At 55.8% G+C, this 14,875-nt stretch overlaps 1 protein-coding gene across 4 annotated transcripts; it reads left to right on the plus strand.

The window, feature by feature from the left end:
- The first annotated feature begins 121 nt into the window (after positions 1-121).
- Gsdma (gasdermin A) lies at positions 122-13,389 on the plus strand. Of its 4 annotated transcripts, none has more exons than XM_013519193.1 (13): positions 124-942; positions 5,028-5,141; positions 6,048-6,266; positions 6,394-6,574; positions 7,649-7,814; positions 8,369-8,465; positions 8,767-8,814; positions 9,306-9,332; positions 9,781-9,801; positions 10,332-10,486; positions 11,068-11,182; positions 12,084-12,157; positions 12,861-13,389. In XM_013519193.1, the coding sequence occupies exons 3-13, from the start codon at positions 6,053-6,055 to the stop codon at positions 13,101-13,103; spliced, it is 1,341 nt and encodes a 446-aa protein (XP_013374647.1). In that variant the 5' UTR covers positions 124-942; positions 5,028-5,141; positions 6,048-6,052; the 3' UTR covers positions 13,104-13,389. The 4 variants fall into 4 exon arrangements, with proteins under 4 accessions (XP_013374648.1, XP_005394395.1, XP_013374647.1 ...); XM_005394337.2 differs by having other exon boundaries at positions 124-444; XM_013519194.1 differs by lacking the exon at positions 9,781-9,801 and having other exon boundaries at positions 122-942.
- Positions 13,390-14,875: the final 1,486 nt, after the last annotated feature.

The following is a 14,875-nucleotide window of genomic DNA, read 5'->3' on the forward strand; positions in this document are numbered from 1 at the left end:
GGAGGGGGCAGGGCTGCAGACCTCCTGCGTGGTGTAGACACCAACGAGGCGGGACTGGGTGGTGACTGGCAGGATCAAGAGAGCGCGAGGCGGGACTTAAAACGGATGGGCGGGGCGAAGCTACCCGGGGCGGAGTCTTGGTGACTAAGGAGGCGGGAGGCGGAGCTTGAATGGGACAGGGCGGGGGAAGTAAATCATGGTGATGTCACACGGTAGAGGCGGAGCTTAATGTAGGTGGGCGGGGTCGTTGCCTGGGGGTGGGGCTAGGGCCGCTGAGGCTGGAGGTGGACTGTGTGTGGCAGGAGCAGCCTTCTCCTCCCTGGGGTGGACTGAGCTCTCACGTCCTGCAGATCCACCAGGCTTTAGCTTGGAGATGAGACTGGGCCACTGCCGTGAGGAGATACCCACTCTTCTCCGAGGATGCTCCCAGCTCTTAACTGAACGGTACCTAAATAACCCATCCTGTCCCCTCTCTGCCGGGTCACAGGGCCCCGGATCTTACCGATCCGCTGACTCTGCAACTGGGGCGCAAAGACTTCTAGCCAACCGCACCCGGCTGGCTGGGACACCCTCCACCTGCCAGGTCGGGGCGGCCTGGCCCAGCGAGTTAGGCCCAGCGGTACCCACCAGAGCCCACCGCATAATTTATGTGTCGCAGTGCAAAATGAAAAGTGGAGCTCCTTGTCAATGTTAAGCATTACTCGAGATGCCAACAGAGGAGACAGAGTCACCTTAAAATCGTGGCCCTGGAGGGAGACAGCAGCCCCTGGCCCTCAGGCCTTTCTTCACCTCTGCGGAGCTGGGCCAGAAACAACAGCTGTGGACCAAGTGACCGGAGACAGGGCTGGCATGGCTTCCGGGGTCACAGGACTGCGCTGGTGCTGGCAACTCGGGCAAAATTGCATTTGCGCTCATCCAGCCCCCTCCCACACACACTCATGGGTGAGCACCTGAACCCCCACATCCTGACGGACGTCAGGACCACTCTGCAGGCCCCTAGCACAGATCCACAGAACTTACACCCCCCCCCCGCCCAATTCTTAATCTTTGGCTGTTTCTGCTCCACTCTGGCATTAACAGGCATGAGGGGGATGTGTCACAGACAGACAAGGTGACTTTGCACTGAAGATTGAACCCAGGGACCCACGCATGCCAGGCAAGCACTCTACCACAGAGCTACACCCCTGGCCCACTTTTTATTATATTCTGAGACAGGTTTCGCTAAGTTGCCAAACTTGTGATCCTCCTGCCTCAGCCTGTCCAGGAGCTAGGATTACAGACGTACCCTATCATGCCCAGCTAAAATTTAAATTTTTACTGCACAGGTTGGCAGTTCCCCAAACGCAAAGCATCCTGTGATCATTTTTCCCTACTCTGCAGACGGAGGGCTCTGAGCCACAGTTTCTCCCCAGGGCAGGCAGGGCCCTTCTGTCTATTCTCTGAGCCGTCCAGTGGGTTTTGGAGTGAGGAGTTGGTGACCCACGTCCTGACGGACTTTGTGGCCTTGATACACAGGGGGATATGGCCCGCTCCACCCGGAACCAAAAGCCTTCTCATGGCTCTGTGCTGTCTGACCTCTCCACATTTGGGGTCTTGGCCAAGAATCGCTGACTCTCCTGACATTTTTTCCACCAAGTGTCCCCAGGCCTGGCCCAGCCATGGCTCGGGAAAGCAGGGCAGGGCTTAAGGACAGGTCTGGGAGAGCAGGTGAAAAGAGAAAGGAGCTTGTGCTCTGACTTTGCTTCACTTCCACTGCCACAGCTTGGATGCAGGCTCTGGACCGAGGATATGGAAGCATCAGTCGCAGTGAGGACAGATCCACTGTGACGGCCCTGCCACATCGGCAGGGGTAGGGAAGGGCCGGGTGCAGGAGGACTGGCTGACTGACAGCGTCCCTACATTCCGGCCGGCACTGGCCTTCATGCCTGACCCAGCCTGATGGGTAGGGATTTGGCATGAGGGGTGGTGACACTTGAGGTCTGATGCTGAGCTTGGTGCACTTTGAGCTGAACATCAGTGTCTGCTCAGCCAGGAGCTGAGGAATGGCTTGGGCTCCAAAGCAGGGAAAGGAATTTGTAGGAAGCAACATTTTTAGGGGCTAAATAAAAATAAATAAATAAATAAAAGAGGGCCTGGCATGGTGGCATATGTCTAATCGCAGCACTCAGGAGGCTGAGGCAGGAGGGTCATTGCAAGTTCGAGACCAGCCTGGGCTACAAAGTGAGTTCAAGGCCAGCCTGAACTGCATAGAGAGACCATGTCTCAAAAAGATAAACAACAACAACAAAAAAGCATGGAGGGCTAGTGGTGTAGCTCAATGGTAAGATAATTGCTTAGTGTGTGTGAGGGCCTGGGTTTCATCTCCAGCACTGGAAAGGAAGGCAGGAAGGAAAGGAGGAAGGAAGGAAGGGAGGGAAGAAGGAAAGAAGGAAGGAAGGAAGAAAGGGAGGGAGGGAAGGAGGAAGGAAGGAAAGAAGGAAGGAAGGAAGGAAAGAAGGAAGGAAGGAAAGAGGGAGGGAAAAGAGTGAGCAGGGCTGTAATTCCAGCACTCTGGGAGGCTGAGACAGGAGGACTGCAAAAGGGCTGGGGATGCAGCTCAATGCAAAGACACTGGCTTCAATCATCAATAACACAAGAAAGAAAGAGCCGGGCGTGGTGGTGCACGCCTGTAATCCCAGCACTGGGGAGGCTCAGGCAGGAAGATTGCTGTGAGTTCAAAGCCAGCTTGGGCTACTTAGTGAGTTCATGGCCAGACTGGACTACAAAGTGATACCTGATACCCACTCTCAATAATGATGATGATTAGCTCAGGGGATGTAGCTCAGTGGTGCAGCATCTGCCGGCATGTATGAAATCCTGAATTCGATTCCCGGTACCCAAAAAAAAAAAGATGATGATGATGAAGAGGAGGAGAAGGAGTAAGGAAATAATGCTGCGTCCCAATGTCTGTGTCTGCCTGCAGAGCAGTGGATGGGTCAGAGAGATATCAATGTCCCCAAAGAACAGGTGGCGGGGGCTTCTTCCCCTAATTCAGTTCTCCTCCTGAGCCATGTCTCCTAGCAATCCGCACAAAATACAGGCTTGGAGGCCCATCAAGGGTGAGTGTCTCCTGCAGCTTACCTTGACCGGCTGCCAGAGGGCGATGGAGAGCAAAACCTGCCAGTGCACCCCCACCCTGTACCCCATCACCTGCTGTTTCAGGGTTCGTTGACTAAAGAGTTCTAGGAGATCAGTCCAACTTAAATCTCTCCCATGCAGTTTAAATCCGGTCCCAAACTCCACTAAACACAAACCAGTGCTCTGGGACCCTGAACCCTCTGAGCCCCGTGTTTACAGCACAGTTGGGCCGTTTGGGGGTACGGTACACAGGTTCGAGGTAAAGTGGGGTGGGCCTAAGGATGTGAACAGGTGCACAGGTCAGAGTGGGTGAAGCAAGGTGAGAGAAACAGAAGAAGCAAGACTCCTGGGTCGTGGCCAGCCGTGGTGGTGCACACCGGTGATCCCAGTGCTTGGGAGGCTGAGGCAGGAGGATCATCACAAAGTCAAAGCCAGCCCAAGAAAAATAAAAAGTTTCATTTTAAAGCTGACAACGTGACCTAATGATAGAGCACTTGCTTAGCATGGGTAAGACCACAGATTCAATCCCCACCACCCCAAGAGTAGGGTATAGAGTAGGTGAGAAAGAACTCAAGCAAAAAGATAAGGGGCGGGAGCCAGAGAGCAAGGACAAGGTGCTGCCTTTTCTTTTAAAACATAAGGAAGCGCTACCTGGGGGCCTTGGTCCTGCGGATGAGCCTGAGAACAGAAGAAAGATTTGAAGAGTGTCACAGAGTGGAGCATGGTCACATATCCCTGTTCCCCTCTAGCCTCTTGGAGCCTCGAGATGTGGACCCAGCGGCTCACACCTGTCCAGGTTCTACGTGCACACATGCATGGCTGGTATCCAGACCTTGCTTGAAAAACCCTTAATTTGTCATCTAGGACCTGCCCATGTGTACAAGGCCCCCCTCCTAAAATTTATTTATTTTGGGTTTTTTGACATAGGGTCCTACTATGTAGCCCAGGCTGGCCTCAAGCTCATAGGGACCCTCCTGCCTCAGCCTCCTGAGTGCTGGGGTGACAGGTGCCTGGCAAGCTCCCCTTTAGATTCTTTCTAGGCAGAGACTAAAGATAAGCATGGAGGGCTGGGGATTTAGCTCAGCAGCACAGTGCCTGCCTGGCAAGCACAAGGTCGTGAGTTCAATTCTGAGTACTGACAAGCGCAAGGTCGTGAGTTCAATTCCGGGTACCGGAAAAAAAAATCAAACATCAAAAAAAAAAAGATAAGCATGGAGCCTGCGGGACCTGCTGTGAGACCATGGCTTAGATCTTGAGCACTCTCAAAGCTGTCACACCGGCTCTCAGCCTCTGTGTCTGGGCGTGGGTCTATCCAGTGTCCCAGGGAAGGCAGAGATGGGAGATACTAAATAGCAGAAAAGGCTGGGCGTGGTGGCCCGTACTTGTAATCTCAGTACTCAGAGGCTGAGGCAGGAGGACCACCTTGATATCAAGCCCAACCTGGCCACATAGCGAGGGCCTATCTCCAAAAACCAAGAACACATGTAAAGGGCATCTTAGCCCCTCGTCACGCCCGCAGGTTTACCATGAATCCCGGGTGCTTCCTGGTAGATCACGAAGATGTCAGAACAAAGATGCCAATTCCCTCACAGGTACACAAGTACACGCGCGACGTGAGCACACACACGCACAGGTGTATGTGCGCCTCAGCTCAAAATGCCTCTCTCTGTACCCCCTAAAGTGTCCACAAGCCAACCTTCAGCCACCATCTCTCTGCCAGCCCCGGCTGCCCCCACCTACGCTGCCACCTGCGTAGCAGCTCCCCACCCACCCCCTCGGCCCAAAAGAGGCCCGGGCCAGACAGGGCAGCACCTGGAACAGGTTGATGCTGTTCTCCCGGAAGTGGAGGGGGCGGGGTGGGGTCACAGGGGTGGGCGGGGTCCCTGAAGGCGACATCTCTCTCTCTACAGAGGCATAAAGCTGCCCAGCCTGGCAAAGGACGGTCATTCTGTCAACCTGCAGACAGCAAGCCGGGGCCCTCACTCCACACCCAGGTGCCAGACAGGACCCAGCATCACTCCCTGGTAAGGACTATGACAGCCCATGAGGCAGGTGGCATTCAGGGGACCTAGGGAGACAGGCTGAAGAGTAGAGGGCTTCCTAGAATCCAGCAGGCAGGTATCCTGGGGGACGCTGGGGAGCCCCATCCTGGCTTCCCAGGAATGGAGGCAACAAAGCACTTGGGAGCTGGGAGAGCGGGCACGCATCTGTGTCCCTGCCTCCCGAGTCTGCCTCCACGGGCGCCAGAGGTACAGTGAGGCACTTCCAGGCCAGCTGCTGTGTCATCTTCCACCCACGGGGTAATCTGGGTGCGCCCCAGCCACCCACCGGGAGCACCTAGGCTTCAACTTCGGAGACAGATCTCGGGTGGTGACCCTCAGCTCCCGGAGAGCACAGAGCCCCCTGACCACAGCCGTTTCACGGCTGCCTTCATCCACTCAGTCCTGTCTGAGCTTATTTGCCAAGCTCACCTGTTTGGGGCACCATGCTTGGTGCTGTGGGTGCAGAGGTGACTCAGCTCCGTTTCCTGCCCTCAGGGAAGTCACAATGGAGTGGGCGAGAGTCAGGTGCACAGATCATAACGCAGGCGTCAGGCATTTCAGAAGGACTGTGGAGATACAGGTGGCATCCGGATGCCAGGAGGAGGGAAGGGAGGGGTCATCCGAGGTGGCCTGAATTGAGTTGGGTTTTTGTTTTTTCTGGTTTTTTGAGACAGGGTCTCGCTATGCAGTTCAGGCTGAACTTGAGCTCCCTTTGTAGCCCAGGCTGGTCTCAAACTCGCAATGATCCTCCTGCCTCAGCCTCCTGAGTGCTGGGATTACCGGCCTATGCAGCCAAACCCAGCTTATATGAGTTTTTGAGCCCAAATTTCATCATAAAATGAAGATTCCCAGCAGCCACCTTGACAGTCTCCATCTCCCGCCCCACAGTGACAATGACCATGTTCGAAAACGTCACCCGGGCCCTGGCCAGACAGCTGAACCCTCGAGGGGACCTGACGGCCCTGGACAGCCTCATCGACTTCCAGCGCTTCCACCCGTTCTGCCTGGTGCTGAGGAAGAGGAAGAGCACGCTGTTCTGGGGGGCGCGCTACGTGCGCACCGACTACACCCTCCTGGATGTGCTCGAGCCGGGCAGCTCGCCCGCGGGTCAGCCTGCGTGGGGGCCGGGTTTGGGGCCGGGCGTCATACGGCCCAATGCTGCCAGTAGGGGCTGAGCAGTGAGGGGACCAGAGACCCCTGTGGGTCCAGCCGCTCCAACCTCTCCCTCCTGCAGACCCGACAGACGCAGGCAGCTTCAGCTTTAAGAACATGCTGGACGCGCGCGTGGAAGGAGAGGTGGACGTGCCCAGGACAGTGAAAGTCAAGGGCACCGCCGGGCTGTCTCAGAACAGCACGCTGGAGGTCCAGACCCTCAGCGTGGCCCCCAAGGCCCTGGAGTCCCTGCACAAGGAGAGGTGAGAGCAGCGGGGTGAACTCAACACTGAGACCCTGTCTCAAAAAAAAAAAAAAAATCAACGGGGACAGACCCAGCCGATGCCAGGGAGAGGGTGAAGGCTTTGTCGAAGATGACTCTAAGTTCTGGCCCAGATTGTGACACAGGTGACGTGTGGAAGGTGGCATGTGGCAGGTGGCACACAGGAAGCAGAGGTGACCTGCGGGGAAAGACTGTGAGCTCCTCTGGATTCGGGAGTTTACGGCTCTGCTCTGGGGTCCGCTGGGGACGTTCAAGGTGGCCAGAAATCGGGGCAGAGCCCTAGGGAGAAGCTGAGGTGGAAACATGGGTGCCAGGCGGCGGTCACCAAGAAGGGAAAATCGGTCGGAACTGGGGGGAGCTCCACAGGGGGCTCAGAGAGCAGAGGGGTGTCAACAGAACCGCAGGGAACGTTTTAGGGAAGCGGATAAACTTGCAAAGGGGAGGCAGACGCATGGGGAGGATGCAGGAGGCAGAGGCACAGGTGGAGGACCAGGCGCCGAGGGGGTTGGAGGGCCGCCCGCCTGGGTGGTGACAGGTCACGGGGATCTGGGCTGAGGAGTGGAAACCTTGAAGCTGAATCATCAGGCAGTCAGGTGGGCCGTGAGGGTGAGAGTGTTGTGGGGTTATCTTTTGCCATATTTGTCAATAAGGGGAAGGAAAGAAATGACAGTAACATGAAGTGGATGAGACTTGGTCAGGGTCGGGGACGTGCTCATCTTGGGAGCAGAGAGGGGCCGGTGTTGAGGGACTGGGCAGGGGAGAGTGAGAGGCAGAGAAAACCCCAGAAGAGACAGACGGACTTGGAGACAGACGTGGGGACGACGGAGGAGAGGCGAGAAGGAAGCAACCAGGATGCCCGAGCTGGCCAGGGGCAGCGCCGGCGATGAGCTGTGTGTCTCAGCGCCCCGGAGGGAGGTGTCATTGCCCTGCTTTGTACATGTGGCAATTCACAAGCCGCCCCACCAGGGAGCCCGGCTCCTGGGAGTGAGGGCCTGAGAGCAGAGGGCTTGGGGGGGGTCGGTGCCTGGACAGCCCCCCTGCGGCTCCCTCCCAGGAAGCTGGCCGAGGACCACCCGTTCCTGAAGGAGATGCGTGAGCGCGGCGAGAACCTGTACGTGGTGATGGAGGTGGTGGAGACGGTGCAGGAGGTCACTCTAGAGAGGGCTGGCAAGGCCGAGGGCTGCTTCTCCCTTCCGTTCTTCGCCCCACTGGGGCTGCAGGTTCGCACACGAGTGTTCCCTCTCCGCACCCCCAAGCTAAAGCAGAGAGCCTCTTGCTTGCTCAGTTCTCAGGCTCAGCAACAAGATGTCCAGGTCAAAGCCCAGGCAACCCAGGCTCAGAAATTGCCTAATAAGGGTTTCCCACCCCTGCCGGGGGAGGGATGCTTTGGCATTCAGAGCCAGCAGAGGGTTTAGTCATGGAGGGCTTCCTGGAGGAGGTGAGCCGGGACAGATGGCAAAGAGGAAGAAGAAGGAGCTAGGGCTGGCACGGAAGCTTGGGAGTGGGGCAGGGTGGCACAGGCAGGCGAGGAGGAGCAGGTCCGCCCAGTTCCCTTCACGTGTCCGAGGCAGGAAGACCCAGTTGCTTGCAGGATGTCCCTGGAGAAGAGTGGCAGGGCCTGAGGCCTAGCCCAGCAAGTCTGGGCAGGCAGAAAGATGATCAAGGGTTCCCAACTTCCTGCCTCCCCAAAGACTCTCAGGCCTGGCCCTTCCCCGGCCCCCGTGTCTCATATGGGGTCTCTGCAGAGTCACAAATCCTCGGCATCTCGCCCTAGGGCTCCGTCAACCACAAGGAGGCTGTCACCCTCCCCAAGGGCTGCGTCCTGGCCTTCCGCGTGAGGCAGCTGATGGTCAATGGCAGAGATGAGTGGGGTGAGAGAGACCGCTGTGCTCCCCACTATGGGGGTGATCGCTCCTGGGCTGAGGCACCCTCTTGGCACTGTCGGGGAACAAGGACAAGACTGCACTGAGTCGTCCCACGCAGGGACAGAGGGGCTCCCAGCTGCTGGGCACCTGTGGGGGAGGGGCGGGGGGGCCCGGGGGAGGTGCGAAACCCATGGAGGGAACAGGCGTTATCACTAGGCCTGGGGTTCTGAGGAGAGCAGGGACTTAGACAGGACCCCAAGAATCTGGGGCCGTGCCAAGTCGGGCTCCTGGTCTCCCCATCTTGCAGACATTCCACACCTCTGCAACGACGGCATGCAGACCTTCCCCCCTGGAGGTAAGAGAAGTCCTCACCGCCCCACTCCAGGCCATCTGCTAAACCCCGCCTGCTACAGCAGGGTCTGCAGGCCCCCCACAAGCACCCCCCACTTTTGTTTCCTAAGTCCCTAAGAACATCTGTCCTCAACTTTAGGACAGACAGAGGTGTAGAAACCCTGCCCGTGAGAGACAGAGAAAGAGAAAGACAGGGACAAGCAGACGCAGAAAGAAGACAAGGTGACAGTGCACGTCCCCACCCTGTGGGGCTGGCCGCTTTTATGATGGTCACCCGTGAAGCTGCCTTGGTCAGAAGGGCAGAAACGACCGGGCGCGGTGGCACGGGGGCACGTTATCTCAGCACTCCGGAGGCTGGGTGGGACAAGGCCAGTGATTTCGAGACCAGCCTGAGCTACATAGTAAGACCCTGTCTCAAAAAAACAAAACAAAAGGAAAAGAAAGTGAGCAGAAGTCAGTTTGAAGCTGACGGATGTGCGTTGTTTCTGTCCTCAGAAAAGCCAGGAGAAGAGAAGTTCACGCGTAAGTGTCTCCTGCCTTCCGCTACAACTTTCTTGGCTCTGGTTTAAAACGCCGATCCTCTGTGTGGGACAGACAGGGGAGGTGGCAAAGCAGGTCTCAGCGGACAACTGCCCCCTACATGTGGCAGGACTTCCACGGCTTAGGACAAAGCAGCCAAGTCGGAGACCTGGGCACAGGATGTCCAGGTGGTCTGATGCCTCAGATCTTTGTCCCCAGGGGCTGTGGGAGCTGTCACCTGTGCCACACTTGTCCGCTGCTCTGCCCCCCAGCATCTGGGGTGGGAGGCAGCGAGTCCTGGCGACATCAACTCACTCTGGTGCCCCTTTCCCATCCAATTAGCTCTTACCTCCCTTCATTGCTGCCTCCCGGGTGTGAGGCTGGGACCTGTCGTGTCCCCGCCACCTTGCAGGACAGCGTTCTTATGGTTTCTTCTTTCTTATTTTCCCAGTTATCCAAGCGTCTGATGTTGGTAAGGAATTTTATGAGTTTCTGCTAAGACTTGGGCACAAAAGTGGCAGGAGGCGGAGGAGGGTGGAGAGAAGGGACAGGAAGGTCCTGGGGATTGGCGTCACTTCCACGGAGCCACAAAGGGTGATGGATCTCTAGGGTGCCACTTCCATAGAGGGCCAGCTGCAGGCCACGCTGGCCTGCTCTCGGGAGCAGCCCCTTGCTGGCTTTCTTCAAACAGTCACTGCAGTCATTCTTCTTTGTCAGCTGACTCAGGAGGAAGGGACGGAGATCTTTCCTCTCAACCTGTAGCTGGAGTCTTTGACACCAAAGCCAGGCGGGGTGGTGCATGCCTGTAATCCAGTGTGCAGGAGGCTGAGGCAGGAGGATTGTAGGGAGTTTGAGGGCACATAGTGGGGTCCTATCTCACAAAAAACCAAAAACAACAGAGAAAAGCCCAGGCTCAAACTGGGCAGGGCACAGGGCCCTGAGGAGGCTGAGTGGAGGAGGCTGAGGGTGAAGGGCTGGCTGCCACATCTCCTGTCCCCACAGGGGAGGTGCATGAGGACTTCAAGACCCTGAAAGAGGAGGTCCAGAGAGAGACCCAAGAGGTGGACAAGCTGAGCCGGGTGGGCCAGGGCTCCCTGCTCAGCTCCCTCCGCAACCTTCTGGGCAAGAAGAAGGAGCTGCAGGACCTTGAGCTTGCAGTGAGTTCCCAAGTCCCTGCAGGAAGTGGGAGGTAGGGGACAAGGGGCCCTGCTGGCAGTGAGGGGTGGGAGCTGGTGGCCAGGAGAGCCGATAGTGGACACCTGCCCCAAAGCTGGCCCCCACTGCCCCTGTGGCCCAGCAAAGGGCACACAGAACAGGTTCCCCAAGGTGCCTGCTCCCTCTCATGGGCAGAGGCTGGGCAGCCCGCCAGAAGGGGCCTCTGTCAGAAAGGACCTAGAGCCTTTCCAGAGTCCAGAACCCAGGGACAAAGGAACCCAGGAGCCCAAAACTTTCAGGACTTGATACTGCAAAAGAAAGAGGCCAGGTGTGGTGGCACACACCTGTCATCTCAGGGCCCAGGAGGCTGAGGCAGGAGGATCACTGCAAGTTCAAGGCCAGCCTGAGCTACATAGTAAGTTCAAGGCCAGCCGGAACTAACTGTGAGACCGTGTCTCAAAAATAAATAAAAGTAAAAGAGTGAAATGGGACGGAGTTGCCACGTGTTCAGGAGCTCGTAAGTACCAGGGCCATATTGTACCCTTTACCCATGGCATTTTAAATACCCACCTTTTCCCCACAGCTTGAAGGGGCTCTAGACAAGGGACATGAAGTGACCCTGGAGGCACTCCCAAAAGATGTCCCACTGTCCAAGGAGTCCATGGGCGCCATCCTCTATTTCCTTGGAGCCCTAACAGGTCAGTGAGGAGTAGGGTCTTTACTTCTCCGGTGACAGGGATGAATTCCTGAGTGAACTCCCGGGTGAATGAGTGGGTAGATGCCAGATAAATTCTACTACGGCGCAGAAGTTATATTAAAACCGAGGTGTTGGTGCACACCTGTCATCACAGCACTCAGGAGGCTGAGGCAGGAGGATCACTATGGGTTCGAGGCCAGTCTGGGCTACACAGTAGGTTCAAGGCCAGCCTGAACTACATAGCGAGGCCCTGTCTCAAAACACAAACAAAAAAATTAAAAATAAAATCGGGGCTACTCCTCATGAGGATTCGCTTAGTCACGCTGGTGATCTGAGAAGCCAACCTTTCTAAGCGGTTGGGAAAGAACCCTTGAAATGTTGCCCCGTCTTTTAATGCTTTTGCACCCAGCTAGCCTTGTCCTCTCCGCGTGGACCCGCCTCTTAGCTCTGACAGCACAGGGTGGCAACTGCTCTTGTCCCTGCATCCTCTGCCTCCCTCTGTCTACATGGACCCGCCCCCCACTTAGAAAATCTCCGCAGTCCTTGAGTATGTGAAGGTGTCCATTCTCCTGCGCGGGCTGCGCTCGAGGGCCAGGACCGCAGTGCACCCTCAGCTTTAGCTGGTTCACATCTCAGGATGTGATTCCGCACCGCTTTCTCTTCTCCCAAGACTTCAAGTTCCGTCAGTGAGGAGAACACAGGTTTCACCCAACGCTCGGCCAAGGGGCCCGGCGCAGAGCAGGCCATCAGCCATGTGTGAACGGATGAACGAAGGAACTGACGAGTGACGGGACGAGCAGGCTGACGGGGCAGCGCGTGCTGGGGCTCTAGGAGTACACTGCTTGGGGTCTGGAGCCACCTGTGCACTGCGACACCCATGTCTTTCTCTGCTTTTTCTCCAGTGCTAAGCGAAGCCCAACAGAAGCTTCTGGTAAAATCCATGGAGAAGAAGATCCTCCCGGTGCAGCTGAAGCTGGTGAGAAAAAACAGCAGACGCCAGGGAGAGCTGGGGGGGAGCAGCGAGGGCCGTGGGAAGATGCCCATGTGGATGTGGCCTGGGGGCCGATGTCCCAGAGGGCCTCTGCCCCATCTCGGAGCTCAGGTCCCCTCTCTTTTCTGTCCGTATTTCTTCCTTTGCATTATTTTATCACAGGGGGCAGAAGGGTGGATTTCTGGCCATGATGTGGGTTTATCACCCTGCTCTTGGGAGACAAGACAGAAGACTCTGGCTTTGGTAGTCGCTAACGTCTCTGAGTCTGCCTCGATTTGCTCCTCTGTAAAATAAGGTTAAAAATAAATGTGCTGGGGCTGGGGATTTAGCTCAGTGCCTGGCACCAAATAAGTAATTGTACTCACCTGTCATCCCAGCACTCAGGAAGCTGAGGCAGGAAGATCACTGCAAGTTCAAGGCCAGCTTGGGCTACATAGAGAATTCAAGCCCAGCCTGGACTGTGTAGCAAGACTATCATGATAGAGGATAGACAGATAGATAGATAGACAGACAGACAGATAGGCAGATAGTAGATGCCTAATGGCTCCCTCTGTAGGGCTGCTGAAAGGCCCAGATGACATGAAGTAAGGAGTTGCCATGAGGAGGTTGTAGCCTGCTTTGTGATCTACATCAGGCGGAGAGAAGAGTGCTTCCGGTTCTCTCTTCATGCTCTCTCGGCTCCCTGCAGGTGGAAAGCACGCTGGAGCAGAATTTCCTGCAGGAGAAGGAGGGTGTTTTCCCCCTGCGCCCCGAGCTGCTCTCCTCGCTGGGGGATGAAGAACTGACCCTCACGGAAGCCCTCGTGGGGCTCAGCGGGCTGGAGGTGCAGAGAGGTGGTCCCCAGTACACGTGGGACCCGGACACGCTGCCCCGACTCTGCGCCCTGTATGCCGGCCTCTCCCTCCTTCAGCTCCTGGCCCGGTCCCCCTAGCGTCCCTTTTCTGGCTGCTTCCGGCTTCCAGAGCCAGGACCTTAACGTCCCAGGGCGTTTTAGAGCCACCGGGTTGAAGACCCCAACATCCCAGCTGGTCACCCACAATAACCAACCTCCACTCCCCTATCCTCCTGCTCCTGCCCCTCCTGCTCCACTCCCCTATCCTCCTGCTCCTGCCCCTCCTGCTCCACTCCCCTATCCTCCTGCTCCCGCCCTGAGCCTCCCAACCCCCTAAGCCCATGGGCCGATATTAAATCCTGTAGAAGCACTCAGCCTTTATAAATTGTGAGCTCTTTCAGCAAAACTGGAGAAAAAAAAAAAGACAAATTTCTTTCCTATCCTAATCCTCCCCACTTGTACTTCTAAAAAACAAGCATTAGCGGCATTAATGGAAAACATTATGTCAATCTTAGGATGACATGGCTTCGGGTGTATTTCTTCAAACAATTTATCATATGGAAATTCTTACTTGGGCCAGAAAAAGAAAGAAACACTCTCTTAGTACCTGTAGATCATCTGAACAGGCTACCTATACCGTCCTCAGACCAGCTGGGAAATGCTCAGGATCTGCTACTGGGCATGGGATGTGCAGTCCAGGTTCTAAAGTGGGAAGATCATCAAAGCTGCTGTCTTCAAAGAGCCTCAGGCGTCCTCCAGCCCCAGGCTGAAGGCTTGGGGCGGGAAAGATCTAGACAGAAATGCTGGGTACAGTCAAAACAAGAGGAAGAGTACTTTCAAGTGTGGGTAGAAAATGCAGACGAGTCTTTTTAAAAAGTGGGATCAAAGAATAAGATGAACTCCAGACTTTCTTTTTTGAGACAGGGTCTCATTAATGCAGCTCAAGCTGCCCTTGATCTCACTATGTACATAGCCCAGGCTTTCCTCAGACTCACAGCAATCCTCCTGCCTCAGCCACCGAGTGCTGAGATTACAAGCATTTGCCACCAGGCCTGGCTCCAAATCTGTTGGTTTTTTTTTTAATTATAATATTCTCTTCTTTCATTTCTCTGTCTTCTACCCTCAATTCAGGAAGATGATAGGAAAACGTAGCGTGGGTTACTCGGCCTGCGAACCTGCTAAAACGTGTGCTGCGCATCTCATCGGAGGTCTGGGTTTATAGCACATTCCTCTGCCCTGAGCTCGGTCTGAACATCTTTCACCAACTTCTTTTAAAGTGGTTTTATAGATGGAAAGTTTCCCCAGAGATTTTGGCTCCGGGTTGCAGCCTCTTCCCAGTACCGAGGCACCCCCGGCCCGTGCTAGCACGCCCCGTGACCCACTGCCAAAGGCTTCGGCTAAGTCAGCCTCCCCCAGCCTGGGCACCTTCCAAAGCCTCAGTGCATTGCTCACAGATTGCTGGGCTGCCCTGCTGACTCGTTCGTTTGCCCCTCTGATGTAAACTTAATAGACAGATGAGCTAACACCCTAACCATGCGGACCGGCGACTCCTTCCATTGTGAGGTCTGAACAACAAAGCTCATCTCTCCTGCCTCTACCACCCATCCTCACCTTCGGCTGCAGACAAGGCTTGCGGAGAAGATACTTGAAGTTTATTCCCGGAATGAGTCAACGGCCTGTTAGCCACCCACCCTGGGTGGGTGAGAGGACAGTTAGGGAGGATTTGGTCAAGGTGTGTTCCCCAAAACAGCATGTTTTGCCATTTGGCAAGCAGCTGTTTAATGTAGTGAATTGTTTGCTGCAAGAGTACAAAAAAGAAGGATATAAAGACACATAGAATAGCATGTACATACATAGGGCTGGGGAGATAG

Source organism: Chinchilla lanigera, unplaced genomic scaffold, assembly GCF_000276665.1.
Source record: "Chinchilla lanigera isolate Chin_1 unplaced genomic scaffold, ChiLan1.0 scaffold00050, whole genome shotgun sequence".
NCBI lineage: Eukaryota > Metazoa > Chordata > Mammalia > Rodentia > Chinchillidae > Chinchilla > Chinchilla lanigera.